We start from the raw sequence: 18,520 nt of genomic DNA, 5'->3' as shown, positions 1-18,520 counted from the left end.
ACCCCAGGAAGGGTGAAGGTGGTCCCAGCCAGGGTGAGGCTGGTTGCAAAAAATGGAGAAGGGGGCTCCGGGTAGGCTAGGGGGCACCCCTGCCTTCTGGTTGGAGTCTGTAACATAAGCGGAGGGCTGTGAGAAAGCAACTCCACAGCCCTGTGCGGAGAGGGGCTGCAATGCCTCCTCTTGTGTGCAGCCTTTCCCCTCCCTTGAGGAGGTAACTCTGCCCCCTGACGTACAGGGGATCCCGGCCCTGTGCACACCGAGCTCGGCACTCTGGAGGGCGGTGCCGCAGGTGCGGTGTGCTCCGGTGCCTGCAGGCTGCGTGCCTGCGCGCTCTGCACCGCCGGTTCCCCGGGGGTCGGTGCTGCTGCCTGCGGTGCCGCCGGTACCGGCGCTTGTTTAGCCGCCGCCCTGCCTGCGGTGCGGGGCGGCTGGCTGATTATCAGAGGCTGAGCCGCTTCCACGTGGCTCTCCGTGCCGCCGCCGATCAGCTGTTGCTGCGGCTGGGGGCTGCTCGCTCCTCCCGTCCCGCTCGCTATTGTTGCCGGCAGGGATCGGGCTGGGGAGGCTTTCCTCCGTTTTTGGCAGCTTTCCGTTTATGGGCCCCGCAGGGTCCCTCCTGCTGCGGCCGCTCCGGCACGTCTGGCTGGAGGGCCTTATGAAAAGCAGTTTTAAGCCGCTGCCCTGCTTGCGGTGCGGGGCGGCTGGCTGATCATCGGAGGCTGAGCCGCTTCCATGTGGCTCTCCCTGCCGCCGCCGATCAGCTGTTGCTGCGGCTGGGGGCTGTGCGCTCCTCCCGTCCCGCTCGCTGTTGCTGCCGGCAGGGATCGGGTTGGGGAGACTTTCCTCCGTGTCTGCGCTGATGGAGTGAGGGAGGCAGCTTTCCTTTTATGGGCCCCGGAGGGTCCCTCCTGCTGCGGCCGCTCCGGCATGTCTGGCTGGAGGGCCTTATCAAAAGCAGCATTTTAAGCCGCATCTCCCTGTCTCTCCTTAATCGCCTCTCGGCAGGACTCACATTTTTTAAAGCCTGAAGAGGACATTGTTGGTGAGTCTTTGAGTTTTATTAAGTGGGTACTTAGCACCTTCTTTGTGCTGTTTTCCCCGTCCGATGGCCTGCCCCAGCAGGAGGGCTGATGGCCGTAGCTCCTGGCCTCCGGCGGTTGTTACTGGGACTGGCTGAAGCTGTCCCGCTCGTAGTTTGTTTGTTGTTGTTTGTTTTTTTTTTTTTTTTTTTTTTGCAAAATAACAACCGGCTACTCATAGTAGCCTAAGTATCTGAAAAAAACTTTGAAAGAAAAACATTTAAAGCCGTTGAATACGCTATTTGGCCTTAGCCTAGTCGGATTCTGTCTGCAGCCGACGGCGGTTAAGAGGAACTGGCGGGGACCGGATCGCGCACGTGGCCGGGAGCGCGCGGGGGAGTGGCGCGCACCGGCGCATGCGCGGTCCGGCAGAAACTGCTTGGAAGATCCGATCTGCGGCGCCGGGCGAGCCCGACACCTAATGTGGAGCACCCACGGGGACACTCGAAGAAGAACACCTGTTTGCAATACCGGTGAAGAGAAATTGGAGGGAAAAATGACACAGGAAGGACAGAAGAAGGGTGCAACAAAAAACATTTCTCCATAATGAACACAAAGGTAGGAGAGGAAGACACAAAATTGGGACTGTGCTGGGATTGGACAGGTAATATAGTGCTATGACATCCTAATTCCTTGTCAGCACTTTCAGGACTCAGGGATGAAATTTATACAAACAAGTGAGATTTCTGCAGAAAAAATGAGGGGAAGAGTGTGGAATTCCAACAGAAATTAATAAAGCGTGAAAATCTGAAGTGACGCCTATTCTTCCACAGTCAGAAAATTTGGCTGTTAGGAGAAAATGTGACAGGGGATTGAGGAAGACCACAGATCTCTGAGAAATACTTTAACTTCAGAAGAATGAAAAAGTAAAAGTTTTGGCAAGTGTATTAAACTCAGAGTCAGATTCCAAGATCAGAAGGGACCACTGGGATAGTCTGAAAAACTACATGTATAGTTTAACATAAGCCATTTAATTTCCCCTAAAATTCATAATCTTAAGATCACAAAACATTTCTCATTCTGATTTTTTTTCTAAATACAGAAGTTTGTGCCTTTGGTGCCAATTATCCCCGTATAAATTAAACTCATCTATCAGTACAATATGGTGCACACACCAACTACATTTCAAGCAAAACAATGCTAATAAATGAAAGATGAAAGGCCTCACTGCAGCATCAATTTTATCCCTCTCACATGTAGTGAAATGAGGAATCCTTCAAAGCTCTTTGAGCTCCTTTGATATAGAAGTGCTCCAAAATAAATACATTCCTCTTACTTCATACTGGAATAAAACACTGCTAGAGTTAAGTACACTCTTGTCTCTCTAGTAACAGGGAATCTTAAAACAACAAATTTTAACACAAAAAGATATGAATATTCAATTCAGAAGACCACACAACTCGTAATTATCTGTAGCACTACAAAAATGAAAGTGACTAGCATTAGGGAAAAATCATGGTGTAAATTAAAATAACCTTTCCTATCAAACAGCTTATTAAAAAACTAATTACTCTCAATATTACACCACCACTTTATTATCCTCCAATAACTTTCCATGTCCTGGGCTGTACAGTCTTGGAACAGATTATTCTGGAAGCAGTCTAATAAATTACTCTCTTTATCACCACTTTCTGTTTCTACCAAAACAGGCTTGGTCCCTTAGTCTTCTTTCTCTCCTCTTTCCTGTATTATCTATCACTCTGACACCTCTGATAACTCTTTATTCTAGATCTATCACCTTGTTCACAGAGCAGGTAGCAAAGGGAGATGGTACACCTACAAGTGACCTTTAACTTGCAGTTCAGTTGAGAGCCAGCAATGAATTTGCTCATTTGATGGGGCACACAATACAAAACTGCTGCTTTGATTTTGCTAATTGTATGAGACAATACATCATTGAAATTTTACACTTAATTTGACACATTTCTGCAAGAAAGTGTGAAGAGTAAATATCTTATGATTGCATTAAAAAACTTGCTATTCTATTCCATAAATGCTCGAGGACTATAGACAGATAGCATCAATTATTTATTTCATCTGCCCACATTAAAAATTTAAACTGCTTATCTTTCAGACAAAGTGTAAAATTAAGGCCCATTTGTGGTTATTAAGGATCATCTTGCACTTCCCAACAAAGTAATTACATTCTGACTGTTTAAAATTCCCTGATGTTTCCACTGGAGAAGATAGTCACCATTTCCTGACAATTTCACTCAAGAAGCAGCTACATTTTAGTGACGTGTGAAGTGATTCCCTGATACAAAGCATACAAAAATGACGACTGCATAAATGCATGTGCAAATTCCTGATGAATTCTACTGCAATTGCATAGGCACCATGGGACAGAATTTTACCTAAAACATGTAAATAAGTTTGTCTTCTGGATTAAAAGTGCCATATCCTTCTCAACAGTAGTAAAATACTATTAACAGAGAAAGGGAGAAAAAAACAGGCAGCAGGAAAGGATGCCTTTGAACTGAATGTTTTTCATTTGCTACAGGCAAGACCTTTGCAGTGAATTTCAAGCTTTCAATTTGATTATTTGAAAGCAGTTTGCTTATGGCACTAACATACTGTGTGATAAAGCGCATTGTCTAAGTAGTCTCAATCTTGTCACCATTTTATTTTATTCCTTTGACAGCTATTGTTTAAGAAAGGGATGTACACTGAATACAAGCTACAGAAAAAGCAATATGACTTTTGCTCAGCAAAAAGCTCTGAGTTTATGGGTTGAGCAGGATTTTTCATAAGTGAACCATTTTCTCACAATAACTCTCTAAGCAAGAACTTATTTAATCATACTGAAGTCTCCTTTTGGCAGCACCCATCTTACTAAGATATTATATTTGTTATGCAAGACCACCATAATGGGCAGTGCAAACAAAGCAGAGAACTTCTAAGTCCTAACTTCAGATCTGCCCCTGACTCATTTGTGGAGCTTTGTACAAGCCAGTTCACTTTGCCCTTTCTCAGCAATGTAAAGCTTCTAGAAGGGTGCAAGAATTACTTAACCTAGCTTTTCCACAGTATTCTGAAGCAATAAAGTCATGTGTATTACTATTAAAAACCACATAGCAGCTACATATGTGCATTCATTTTTATCCTGACTGAATAGTGTTTTAACATCTGAACATCTTCACTGTAAAAACATTCTGTTGAAATACATTGCACTTCTCCCAAATGCATGCTGGTACCTCATCCAACTAACATACATACTTGTTAATCTGAGCCAAGAACATTCCTTTCAGTGCATAGAACTCAGCCGTCATCTCCTTGGTGAAATACTTCAGATTAGTTGATTCAATAACTTCAAGGCCCTATTTAACAAAATTGTATGAAAAAATTTTTGATAATGCATTCTGTATCAATAAAAGGAAAACTGCCTCCTAAAAAGCTTTCTAAATAGAAATCCTCTTGAAGCTCAAGCAGCAATCATTTGTTCATGTTATTTTATTTTAAAATAATTTCTAAAAATCTGAAACATATGCAGAATTACCATCAAATTTTCTTAGACTTTACAGACAATTCTTTACTTGGGTCTATGTTTTGCACTTGGTAGGCAATGGGACTACATTTTCCAATTTTTATTTCCCTAAACCTAACATTTAGTCCTGGAAGAATTCAGCAATTGTTGTGTTTGGAGCCATAGTAGAATTGCAGACCTCCCCCAGGACAGAAAGTTGTATCTCAGCTTCTTTTGTCTAACACCATATTCCTTTTTTCTTGTCCATTTAACTCACTCAGTATCAATTTAATATCCTGACATTCATCACATATACAGACATCTACTCAAAACATAGTTTAAATCTTCATTTAGTCTTGTGACATTCTCCCCCAAACACACCTGGTATACCTTTAAATTATCTTGTATTTAGTACTTCCGAATACTTTTTTTCCTTATGGTGATCACTCTTAAGTATTTTTTTTTAAATAAAACTATTTGTAACTTCAGAGGACCATCGTTATTCATTTGCCCATTACTTCCTGGATTATATTAAAACAATTCTTGCATTCCTTGAACCAAACTGTACCCTTAGTTCTGAGTGTGGTACAACTATTGCAATCAAAGAGTAAGCTGTGGTAGTCTATATACTATCAAAACAAAAAGCAGTCCACTTGGGTCTGTCCCACGAAAGCTCACCTAATAAAACTATTTTGCTAGTCTTTAAAGTGCTACTTGCCTGCTTTTTGTTTTGATATTGCAATCAAAGTGCATTTGACTTGATGGCAGGATCAAACCCACAAAGATCAACATGTGTCAGTAAAGATATTAGCAACATACCTGCATACACTCATTTTTGCCCATGACTCCTGCCAGCTGAAGGTAGCATTTGACTTGCTGCCGAATCTTCTGAAAACAATCCACAATAGGCACAGTAGGGATAGTATGAATACGACTTAGTATATCCAGCGCTACATTGACCAGCCCTTGTTTTCGAGCTATCTTTCCATACTGGATAATTGCCGAAGCTGAAGCATGAACTCCTAGCATTGCATTGTTGGAACTGGGATCATGCTGAGAGCTATTTTCATAGGCAGTTACAATGGCTAGAGGCACAAAAAGTAAAGAGTTAATCATAAAACAAACAAAGAAATATACATGAACAAATGACTTATGAAAATGGAAATTTAAGATAATCAAACTTTAAGCTTTGAAAATGTATGTTAGATGCAAAATATGCAATATTTAAGTTTCATTTTAATTCAAAATTAAAAAATCAAAATTAATTATATTCCTGAGTGCTTCAACTTAGAGAACAGACATACATTTACAAAACTAGTATTTTTAAAACAGTGGGTGGTCAGGAAAATTACATGATGCATGCATGCTGGACCAGGCAGTTTTACCCTGGTAATGATGCTGTCTCCACATGAAAATGCTGCTCCAATGGGATAAGTCATCTGACACAATTGGTAACCTGTTCCTCCAAGTCTTTACTACAGTCTTCATATCGTGTAGGCTGTTATTCCTCCCTAGATTAGTTGGTTGCAACCCTGCATTTATCTGTGCTGCTTCCTGAAGTTCGATGATTTGCTGTGCTGCCTAGAAGAATTAAGGAATATGAATCAGAAGACCTACAGTCTTGTTTACTAAACTAGAAGCACCATCTTTAGCCCGCAGCAGTACAGAAGTACAAGGAGTTGTCCTTACTGTTTTATCAGATGAAGACAGCCACCAATAATTTGATTTTTAATTCAATTAGTACACAGCTAAGCTACTGATTGTAACTAACTATTTTCCCCTATAATAGTAACGGTTTAAGCCAATATCTTTGGTAAACATTTTTGGAAACAAGTTAAAAGTATGGATAAATAATTAGCATCATCATCATCAGTTGTGGGCTCGGTGCCTGTTGGTGTCTGATGCCTCTCATCATTTCCTTCCAAATAATTAGCATGGCTTTCTTAAGTAGGGTAGAATTCACAACAGAACTATTTGCTTTCTTTTCGTCTAAAACCCTTTCCACGAGTCTTGCACATAAATGCTGTGCCTGTAAATACTCAATTTTTCATGAAAATCAGAAGCAGCTAAGGTGCTGAAAATGCAATTTTTTTCCCTCTTCTCTAAGTTTTATTTTGCAACACTGAATATTTCTTTCCCCACACATCCCTAATCTAAACAAAAGTAACACTGACTGGAAGACATCTCAAATACAGTCTGAGCGGATAACAACTTTAGGGCTACTTCTACACTAGCCAAAAATGCAAAGAGCCATTTTGAAGTTTATTAATGAAGTGCTGAAATACATATTCAGCGCCTCATTAGCATGCGGGCGGCAGCGGCACATTGAATGACACGGCTCACCGCCGCGCAGCTTGTCCAGATGGGGCTCCTTTTCGAAAGGACCCTGGCTTCTTCGAAGTCCCCTTATTCCTATGAGCAGATGGGAATAAGGGGACTTTGAAGTGGCTGGGGTCCTTTCGAAAAGGAGCCCCGTCTGGACGAGCCGCACAGCGGCGAGGCGCGTCAATTTCAAAGTGCCGCGGCCGCCTGCATTCTAATGAGGCCATTTCGAAGTTTTTGGCTAGTGTAGACACGGCCTAGGCCAACAGAAATTAGTAGAATGCCCCCAATTTATGATAAATGTACTTATCTTAAATCAATATAATGTTTAACATAACCTTTATATAAAACCTATAGAAATAGTTACTGGTGCTTCCTGAGCTGCACAATGAGAGCATCACTGCACAAAATATGTTCTATGCTTGCTTAAAACTAAGAAGATCTTTTGACAGCGTTAACATTCCAAGAATTTAATCAGTTGAAAAGTAATTTTTTTTTCCAGCATGCTCAAATCAAAGAAAAGAGCAAACAGAAGGTGGCGGCAGTCTCACACCTACTAGACACAGCAGACATTTTGTTGGATTTTCAAAAAAAAACTGAAAAAGCCTATACTCTTTACTGGAACGTAATCATCTGTAATACAATTAAATCAGTATATTATTCTCTAAGCTATTTCTCAACAGATAACATTTGTATTCACTGTTAATCAACGCAATAAAATAACTGTTCAAAAATCAGTCCACATTTGCACAGCCAAATCTCTTGAAACAAAATAAATTAAGGAAAGTAATATTTTCCCCACAATCATCTTAGTATCAGCTCACACAATAGCTTAACCTTCATCCTACTTCCATTCATCATGTAAATTTAATTTTCTTGCAGGTATTTAATCACATACTATCTGATATAAAAAGTAATTACTGCAGTGCAAATTCATTGTTTGGTTTGTACCTTCATCATTCACTGCCTATTTTATCATTTCTACAGTGGGGACATATATATAAGATCATTTTAAAATACTAACTTTAACTGATGTCACATATGCAGAACTTCTTAAATATTTTATTTAACAACATTAATCTTTTCATGCTGGAGGATCTGGGCACATCCATTGCCAACCCTAAAAAAGTTAAATAGATTCCCAACCCTTGGCAACAAGGAGTTAATTCAATCAAGCCATTTTCCAGGTGGAACATCTCAAGAAAATGAAGTGTTCTGCTATTATTTATCGAAACTGTACTTGGACACTCACATTTTAAGAAATGAAAACCTTAGGCATTTATTTGCTTTCCTTTTGATGCAGCATAAATTATTAGGACAGTGAGCTACTGTACATCCTATGTCCACACAAGTATAAGGATTCCAGTTATGTATTATAGATCTTGCAGATTTAGGCTGGGTCTACACGGCACAGCCTTCCTGGCAGATCCATGTTAATGAGCAGCCTCAAAATTGCAAATGGCCACATATTAGCATGGTCCTGTGGCCCATTAGCATAGCCATGTGAGAGCTTGGTCTCGGCAGACGGTGGTGCCAGCAGTAAAGAGGCTGTGTGGACATGCCCCTGCCAGCCAAAAGCCCCTCTGTTGCCAGACCCCTAAGCCAAAATTCAGGCGTCCTTTGCAGCTGTTATGGAGGAAATGTCCATAAAATTAGGGAAACTAATTTTACAAGTCTAATATTGAAAATTGAGAGGCAAAATTAAAAAAGGTGCTGAATACAGCAAGTTCAATGTCACTTTTCTCTCTACTTTTTTTCCACAAGAGAGTCAGGCAAAAATGAGCAGTAACTCCAAAAACATTTTGATAGCTAATTGTCCACTGAAATTCTATACTGCTTATACAGACAGCGAAAACCATCTGAAAGACATCTTGGATTTTGATATTTTATACTGAAAGATGGGAGGTGAGAGTCCTTTCTATTTGAAATGTGGGAGAGTCATTGACTACACTAGTAGCCTTCTGTCTAACTAGAAGCTTAGCTCTGGAAGAGGGGTAGAATAATAATAGAACCTTCAAGATGTGCTGTTCCTTACTGAGCTAGGTATAATACCAGCACCTGCTGTTCCTCTCTCTCTTTTCCCCCCCTAAGGCTATTATGACTTATACTTGCTGTGTCATATTGAACTTAAATTGCACACACTCTTTGGGAGAGACTTTCAAAATTTCTGCAAAGTGCTTCATCATAAAGACATTTCTGAGTGCTTTAAAAAAAAACTTCTCAAAAGATTGTCATGGCCTTTTCAGGATATGACATGAAATAAAACTCTTTCCTGTATTTTTTTCATGTGGATCCTACTTTTGAGTAAGATGCATGCCAACAAGAAAGTTTAAAATACAGGTATTGAACATGGCTGTATTCTTCATAATCTGAAATACCAAAAAAAACTAGGTATACGCAAGGCAACAAAACAAAACAAAAACAGCTCCGCAACACCCCATCACACACACACTAGAAACTCTAGTCCTGAGTCTGTCAAACCTTGCCACAGGTTCTGGAGAACCATAACATTAAAGATAACAAGAAAAAAAAGACTAACAAATTTTATACACTGAGCCTTTAAATAAACACCCCAAGGTCCTGTTTAACAAGGAAGGAAAACAGCTTTTTATGTCTATTATTCCAAAGAAAGTATTCCTTGCAGAAATGCAGATAATAGCATGCCTACTTCTGAAGTTAAAATAACTTGTTAAAAACAATTCAAGAGTTGGCAGTGAGTTCAGCTCTAATCTAGAAATAGGAAATGGAAGAGATAAAAGATAGCATGTACTAAGCAGCAAACAGCACAGGAATAGCAGCTTGGCTCCGTCTGTGTACTATATGCTTGGTTCTGTGTACCACAAGCGTCCAGTTAAAAAAGCACTCGTTTCTATACACAGAAGTCAAGAATTGGCACACATACACAGACCCACTGAGAGCAAATCTGCACACAGGGCAAAACAGACAATAGGTCTCCTACATCCAGCCTGCCTGACAAACAGGCAGTGCTGCCCTTGTGCTGCTGGTGTGTTCCCTCTCACTTCTTTCATCCATGTAAGCAATGCATTGTGTTATTTTACTGATGGTGCACATCTGTACAATGAAAAACCTAGTTACAAAAAAAGTTACCATAGGTATAATTACAGCAGCCAGGACAGGTGAAACATTGTAGAACTCACTATTAAATTTAATTCTTTCAAGTGTAAGAGCAAAAAAATTATGAAAAGGTACATCAATCAACACACTAAGGCTATGTCTAGATTAGCATTCCTCTTCTGAAAGAGGCATGCAAATGAAAGAAACTGAAAATGCAAATGAGGCACAGATGTACATATCTGGCACCTCATTTGCACATTCTTTCGAAAGAAGAAGAGCAGTGTAGAGGCAGTTCTTTCTGAAGTAAGCCCCATCTTCAAAAGAACCCTCCTTGGTTTTTTTGTTGTTTCAGGAAGAAGGGTTCTTTCAAAGATGGCGTTTACTTTCAAAAGAGCTGCCTCTACACTGCTTTTCTTCTTTCAAAAGACTACGCAAATGAGGTACCAGATATATAAATCTGTGCCTCACTTGCATTTTCAATTCCCCTCCTTTGCATGCCTCTTTCGAAAAAGAATTGCTAGTGTATATGTAGCCTAAAAAAATACACTCATGTGCACATTGCAGGAAGTACCAAGTAGAAACAACAACAATCATACATTTGAGTCTGGAGGTCAGTGTGACATAGACTGGACTGTGTGTGAGAGTGAGAGAGACAGAATGGACACTGTGTGGGAGTGAGCAAGAAACAGACAGAACAGTACATGAGTGAGAGAGACAATGTGTCAGTGTGTGGGATGAAAAACAGGTTCTCCAGCTGCAGACTGTGAACCCACACATGCTGACTAGTCTCCTGTAGCTCCTAATGGTGCTCAGAGACCTTAACGGACACTGGTATCGAAGTTCTTCGATCAGCAGGGCAGTGATGCTGGCACACCTACAGTGCCCATCTGAAGAAAGAACAATCTCTATATAAGAAGAGAATAAAAGTCTGGGACCAATCAGTTTGGATTAAAAAAAATGGGAGGGGAAATATAACTGAGGTCTGTAACGTTATGAATAGTGTGAGAAAGTGAATAAGAAAGTATTTATTTACTCCATTAAAAAAAAAATCAAAAGTACTTCTTCAAACAATGCACAGCCTGTGGAACTTGTTACCAGGGAGATGTCGTGAAGGATAAAATTACACTGAGGTTCAAAGGAAAATATTAGATATGTTTGTGGAGAACAGGTCCATTATTGGATATTTAGCCACTCTGGTCAGGGATACAACCCCAGTTCCTTATGTCCTAGCCCAGCAGCGTCCAACAGGAATTCAAAGATCACCACACTTGTGGTTGTCATCTTCCCATATTAGCCACATTCCCTCCCCTGCACATAAATGCTCTTTCCCTCCCCCAGAGCCAGGCATTCCCAGTGCCACCCTGCCCCCCCGCAAAAATAAATACACTCCCCCTCTCTCCCCCCTGGAGCCAGGCACTCCCAGCCCATGCCCCACCCCCATAAATGCCCTCCCTCAGAGACAGGAACCCCCAACCCAGTCCCCTCAATGCCTGCCCCCACCACTAACTGAATGTCTCCCCCACAGGAGCCAGGCACCTGCAGGCCCCCTTCCTTTCTAATTCAATGTCGGCAACTCATCAAAGCAGCCGCCGGGGCCACCATGCGCATCTCCCACCAAGCCGCGGAGCGCAGGCAGACAGCACTCCCTGTGTTCAGCTCTCAGGAGGAGCTGCATTTAAAGAGACTCCAAGAGTTGCATGAGGCTCATGAGCCGCAGGTGGGCCACCCTGCTGTTTGCCACATGTGATAGGTGGAAAACAGATTAGACACTGCAGTCCTAGCCTCTGACTGCTCCAAGCTGCAAGTGGAAGACAGGGAATGGCTCTCTCAAGGATTACAGGTTCTATTCATTCCCTCTGAAGTACATACTATTGGCCGCTGTTGGCATACAGGATACTGGTCTAGGTGGACCATTGGTCTGAACCAATATGGTTATTCTTATGTTCTTATCTCACCTGGAGAAGGGGGGTATGAACATGTGACACCACATGCGGAAGCCTTCGCCATTCTCGAATCGCTAAACTACTGGCCATTTCTACCAGGCGCTCAATGAAGTTAAGCTGCTGTTCTTCAGGATGGCAGATTGCTAGATATCCTCTGTACATGTTGACCTTCCATGCCATCTCTTTTGGACAACTCAGCTCCACCTAATGATGAAACAGAAAATTGGTTATGAAACACCATTTTTTGCAAGAAATTTGAAAGCTAAAAGAAAAATGAAATGGACATTTGATTTTGGTTTTAATTGACTATTTTCTAGAATTTCCAGTTTGTGAAAGAGTATGGTTTAAATAGTGTTTTCTGAAACTCAATATAAAAATCTCTAATCTGAAAGATTTTCTGCTCTCTGTATTCATGTCTTTTCAACTACATAAATTGATCTCATATGTCAACACGTTGTGCATGTACTAGATTGCTGAGCTGGTCTTGTACATTTTTAGGAGAATAAGTACTGGACAATTTTAAAAAATGATCCAGCATTAATTATATGTTTATGTAAAAACAGTGTCTGCATATAAGATCTCAGTCAATAGTGACAGTTACTTAAAATGACTGAGAAATATATACAAATCTATTTTCAGAGACTGCTTGAAACATGGGAGTGGCAGAAACAGGACAATTAGAAGCGAAGCACAATTTAGCCACAGCACGTAAATACTTTGCAGCAAATATACTGAAAGTTTGATTATTGCACATTTGAGAAGATCTGAAATAAACAGCGTAGATTTAAATTAGTTCACAAATATTTGCAAACACTTAGTATTCCAAGTAGACAGTAGAGGCCTGATTCTGTATGCTCTGAGTGCTCAGTTCTCCCATTTCAGATGCCCTCTTTATTCATATACTGCATAAGAAATTCCAGCTACACAGGCTTCGTTCTATTTTCAGTAGTTTGTTTTTTTTTTTTTTTAAATCAAAAAAAACATTTTTATTGTTAAAAGTAAAGTATCAGTCACTTTAACTGTTGCTGCAGCTTATCCTCAACGAACTTTTCAGCCTGAGCCTGTAAAGAGAAACCATCAGGTAGCAATGCTACAAGTCTATGAAGAATATCATCTCTCTTCTTTTTATTACATGACATTCTGGGTCATTAAACACAATGCCAATGTGATCAAATAGAAGAGTCTTGGGTCCTATATCAAAGGCTGCTTGTTATTTTAATACCTCAATTTTAAGAGACAGATTATTAAAATTGTTTCACAAAGATTTAGGAAAACTGATATAAAGCTGCCTTCTTTTCTAATCACTCCCCATGGATCAAAAGTCGAACTACTTAAAAATAAAACATTTAATAAAAGTTGTTCACAGTCAGATTTAGAAGTATCAGCATAAAACATTATCAGTATAAGGAAACCAGTAAGTCTACCCACAGGAAAGTAATTGTTCTTTCCCATCCTTCAGTTTACAAATTCATGTAATAGTGCCAGGAAACATGTATCTGTCTAAAGACACAGACGCTCAATTTATAACTTGAGTATGTTCTCTATAGTCCATTAGTAAGTGCCCCAGTACTGAAAATATCTCATTCACAACACTCCAGCTAAAACATATCTGCTGTTACTGGTTGTTGTCAGTTATACTTAAACTGCAAACCATCTGAAGTAGAACCCGTCAAATATGATCAATTCACTCAGCTACAACTCAAGGCTTAAAATTTACTTTATACCATATTCTTATATTCTTTATTTTGCAGCTGTAGAAAGCTACAAGAGAAAGGTTTTTAGAAGTTCTATGTAACTATTCAAGAACTTGTGCAAGCCTGGATAGGGCAGAATGTTATTGATGTAAAACTAGAAAAAAAAATTATGTTGATCACCTGTAATTTGCCACCACCCCTTTTTGATTTTTCTATGTTTTTTGGAACAGATAACTGTGTTTAGCACTCCTCAACAAAACTACTATTTGAGCTATATATTCAATTCTAGTTTTCACTAGCATTAGCTTTGGAAATTTCAATTTCTAATGCTGATACAGCCTGGCAAGCTCAATTGTGGGTCCTCTCAAAGGACAAATACCATACTTCATTTATCAAGTAACCTCCACAATTTTTTACTCGTGCCCCTGAAGTTATACATATTTATTGATCCTCTCTAGTCTAAGAATGAGTGAAGAAAAAGTATTATTGAAGAATTAACTCATGTTATACACTAAGAAAACTTGGAGAAATTGTATTCTTTTCTCCAAAACTGATACAGAATTCAGATACAAATTGTCACCATGAAGCAGGATTTTTGGGATTCAAGAAACTGCAAGATATTTAAGTCATCAGGAATAAAGGATATTCAGCAACTTAAAGAATCAGGCTTTTCATTTGCAAATATTTGGACATTTTCCAAGTGGACTAAGTCTGTATACGCTGAAATTTTTACGTGACTCCACAAGAAATTGATGCCCATCAGTTGCATACCACAGACTCTTAAAAAGGTGGCATTTAGCATGCATATATATATATATATATATATATATATATATATATATATATATATATATATATATATATATATATATATATATATATACACATACACACACACACACACACACGAAATGGGGACTTTAGAGGTTTAGTTTTAACACGAGGTTGCCTAATAAGGGTGATTTCTTGTACATGCTTCACCTTTTTACAAATTGTTTAAAAATTTGTCAGAGTATCTATGTTTACACTATGTCTTCACTTCAAAAAAGTGTCTAGTAGCCATTTAACTTTATAAAATCTGTCTACAGCACTATATTGCTGAATGCCTTGAAAAAACAATATTCCTTCAAATAAAAGCTTTACAAAGTATGCATTAATCAAGCATGTGGATAGTACAGACCAGTCTCTTGAGTGGAGCCTAGAAAAGGACAAGAAGAAGGTTAAGTGGTCTACAAGGGCATGTTGTTCAGCAAAATGGATTATAACCAGAACACAATAATGAACTGCAATGAATCAGGAAGGTCAACAGTAGGCAGCTGTAAACCATACATTTTATCAATCACTTAGGCTATGTCTACACTAGCCAAAAACTTCGAAATTGCCATACAAATAGCCATTTCGAAGTCTACTAGTGAAGACCTGAAATACATATTCAGCGGTTCATTAGCATGTGGGCAACCGCAGCACTTCGAAATTGATGCGGCTCGCCGCTGTGCGGCTGGTCCAGACAGGGCTCCTTTTTGAAAGGACTCCAGCTACTTCGAAGTCCCCTTATTCCCATCTGCTCATAGGAACAACGGTACTTCAAAGTAGCCAGCGTCCTTTCGAAAAGGAGCCCCGTCTGGACGAGCCGTGTCAATTTTGAAGTGCCACGGCCGCCCGCATGCTAATGAGGCGCTGAATATGTATTTCAGCACTTCATTAGTAAACTTCGAAATGGCCATTTGCATGGCCATTTCGAAGTTTTTGGCTAGTGTAGACACAGCTTAAGTGAAAAATAAGACCAATGGACTCTCCTTACACACCTGGTTTCTCATATCCAAATGAAAAAAAAAAATCCAGTATCTGTGTCACTTATTGAATTGAAAAAATCTGAGAGGAAGAGGGAATATATTTAGGATAGGCTTCTAAAAGTCACATTTAAAATAAGCCTCAGTTTAAACAACAAGAGAGGATTCAAAACCTGTTATCGCTAGTGCTTAAAATGAATTTTGAACCTGCAGTCCGAAGGCTTGTTTGATTTAAAAAAAATTTTGTAACAGACATTTTGAAGCTTATCTGCAGTGACATCCAAAAGGTATAAGACATAGAGCTTCTTACAGGAGCTCATATCAGTAATGCTAACTCAATTAAGCATATCATACTTTCTACTCCAGGTCCTTATTACCAGAAGTTTGTCAACTGGTGGTAATTACAGTAAACTTTCATATCCAGCATTCTATTACCCAGAACTCTCAAATAACTGGCATTTTAATCAGAAGTAAACTTTAGTTACGTTTTCCGTAAGTGCAGTATACTGAAAGTAAATACAAATAAATACAGCAAGTACAGTGTACGTTTACAGTCTACAATAATACTGTTGTTGGTAAATAAAGTACTCTGCATACATTTTTGTTTCTTAATATCTAATCTTGTTTTTCTTTAGTGTTATACATTGTTAAGTATACCTCTCTCTTATCCAGAACACAATCAGCACAATGAACAATGAAACAAAACATTATCTCTGGATATTCTCAAATATTCACCTGCACCAACGCCTCCTTCATAGCAGTCCAGTTTGAGACCCTCCAAGCACATTCAAGTACCAGATAGGGATTTATATGGCCCTTTGACTGGCCATACTCTGTCAAAGGTTCCCACTGATTCAACTCTTTTGAGCAGCTATGAAAATGAGAACACAAGTGTTACTTAAAAGTGACTAAGCATTTCACATAAGGAGAGCATCTGCATTCATGAACGTTTCAAACATGCTTAGGAGGCACTGAAATGATTGTAAACAGACAGGAGGATTTTTAAAAAGTCTGTTTTCACTTACAGCAGATTATACTTCTGCAATGCTTTATGTACAGCAATTCTGAAGCCTGCTAATGGAGTAGCAGTATAATATTTTTATGTCCCTAAGCTGTGCTCTCTCTCAAACGTATTAGGCTTAATTTATTGTAGTAACCAATATTTTAAACTACTAGAATATTTCTTTTAGATTACTTTGGAACAACAAGAACAACATTGTTCAATGCCAGTTTTAAAATCTTACCGAATCCAATGGTCTTCCCAGAGTTGATACTCAGGGAATATAGCAGGAGAGGCATTATTTCGTTCATGTTCCTTTTTTGCTTTTTCCATTGCTTTTTCATATGTTTCTTGTGCCTTAACCAAAAACAAACACTTCAGTTTTACTGCTGGTCTAAACACGTATCTGATTGTATTTCATTAAGGTGTTTTTTGAAGACACACGCATGATTTAAAAATTCTTTTTAAAATATCTCTATTACAAGGACACTACAAATATTAGAAAGGTTGACTTCTTTTCTTTCCTATTAACAACTTTATGCTTTTTAGTCAAATTAATGATGTACTGCAGGAAATTAAAACTAAAAGCCCAAAAATGTACAACTTATATCTCAATAGCAAACATGGTTAACTCCCTCTAGCATCGTCCAGATAGAGAAGGTTTGGGAGTGACAGTCAGGAAGACAGTGGTACAAACACACATATGAAGTGTTAGGAAACAGATTATGTACAGAGTTTGTCAATGCCCTGCAGTAAACATGTATCCCATTATAAATCATTGTGGTGTGCTGTTCTTAAAATAGGGGTTACAAAAAGTATGGTTTGACACTATTTATTAAGGACTGTTCTGTATTCATGTGTACTGAGGTTCTTGAATGACAGTTTTTTACTGAATTGGAAAAAATGGCTCTTTTTGCTATTTGATTGTCAACCCATGTCTTAAACTAATACTTCACACAAAAGTTTTATTTGAGACATTATCCTCAACTCAGAAGAACTTTCTATTTCTTAACAAAGTGCGCATCTTGTGTGCTTTCCATATTCTTATACTGATAGTTAAAGTCACAATGTACTTATAACGGTGCAACTACTACCTGTTCAAAGAAGCCATGTTGTTCATAAGCAATAGCTGTTGCTGTCTCTGGAAATTTACAGCGCTTTTGCCATAGTCCAGCCCACATATCCTCCTCTTGTAACAGAGAGTAAAGCTCAGCTAGGGAATCCAGTATTTCCTTAAAAAATAGAGCAAATAACCAAGCATGTAAATCTTAGGTCCAAATGTTGCTGTAATTTTTTTGTGATTTTTTTATTTAAGTAAATGCCTGACACATTAAAGCATGTTATTTAGCACGTTTAAAGTATATGGTATCGGCCACACAACAATGTGAGAAAGACATGTAAATGACAAGTAAGTTCTAAATAAGACATTTTTAAACGTATGTCTAGACTTCTGTTGCATGATCACTCTTTAAAAACCTCAGGAGGTAAGAGGTCCAATCTCTCACATTAAAATATTAACAAAGCACCATATGCTCTTCTCTAAATTCACTTGTGTGTTCACTTGGCTTATCTCACTAACCCATTAGGTCACATTACGGCAATTATCAGCACATTCTTTTCATTTTAGCATTGTGCAGACAGATACTTTAGTATTTAGCTTTGTGTCAATTGGTTGTCATCACCCTAGGTCTTCTCTGCTTTTAATAACCTATCATAATTGAAATAACATTATACCTTACCTGTTGAGGCGGGGTTATGCTTTCCTGCTCATAAAATTCTGTTGTCTGCTTAGGTTTAATCTGAAGACTCAAACCTTTTTCAAAGGCTTGATGTTCCAGCATCAATGTAGAACGGAACCACAAGTTGTGAGTTTTACCCAAGTACTTGAGTACGCAGGGTCTGATGGGAATGGGAGGAACACACTGTGACATTGCTTCCACAAAACAGTTCAATGCACTTGGCTGGCAGTCTCGCTGCACTTGGTGGCTACCACTGCACAAGAAAGGGCTTATTTCACCTGCAAGAGCCTGGAATTAAACAACAGGAACTGTGACTATTTCATTCAGATCATTCCAACGCTGAAGTAGTAATTAAATTCTTACTAGTCCCATACAGAGCAGGGAATTTTCACAGAGCAGTTAATACATGAAAAGC

The 18,520-nt window shown here is 39.2% G+C and overlaps 1 protein-coding gene across 4 annotated transcripts in view; it reads right to left on the bottom strand.

Annotated features, from left to right (window-relative positions):
* The window catches only part of TRRAP (transformation/transcription domain associated protein), a 170,515-nt gene that overhangs the window by 54,047 nt on the left and 97,948 nt on the right, over positions 1-18,520 (bottom strand). For 2 of the 4 annotated variants that reach the window (XM_075010296.1, XM_075010298.1), the window contains 8 exons: positions 18,106-18,393; positions 17,461-17,598; positions 16,611-16,723; positions 16,102-16,237; positions 11,895-12,086; positions 5,895-6,123; positions 5,362-5,627; positions 4,296-4,396 (listed from right to left, as the gene is read on the bottom strand). In XM_075010296.1, the coding sequence (XP_074866397.1) occupies positions 4,296-4,396; positions 5,362-5,627; positions 5,895-6,123; positions 11,895-12,086; positions 16,102-16,237; positions 16,611-16,723; positions 17,461-17,598; positions 18,106-18,393 (1,463 nt within the window). The remainder of the gene's footprint in view (positions 1-4,295; positions 4,397-5,361; positions 5,628-5,894; positions 6,124-11,894; positions 12,087-16,101; positions 16,238-16,610; positions 16,724-17,460; positions 17,599-18,105; positions 18,394-18,520) is intronic. The other 2 variants (XM_075010297.1, XM_075010299.1) reach the window with 1 other exon arrangement.

The sequence above is a fragment of the Carettochelys insculpta genome, chromosome 16, assembly GCF_033958435.1.
Source record: "Carettochelys insculpta isolate YL-2023 chromosome 16, ASM3395843v1, whole genome shotgun sequence".
NCBI lineage: Eukaryota > Metazoa > Chordata > Testudines > Carettochelyidae > Carettochelys > Carettochelys insculpta.
This window is presented reverse-complemented; position numbering and strand designations above follow the sequence as displayed.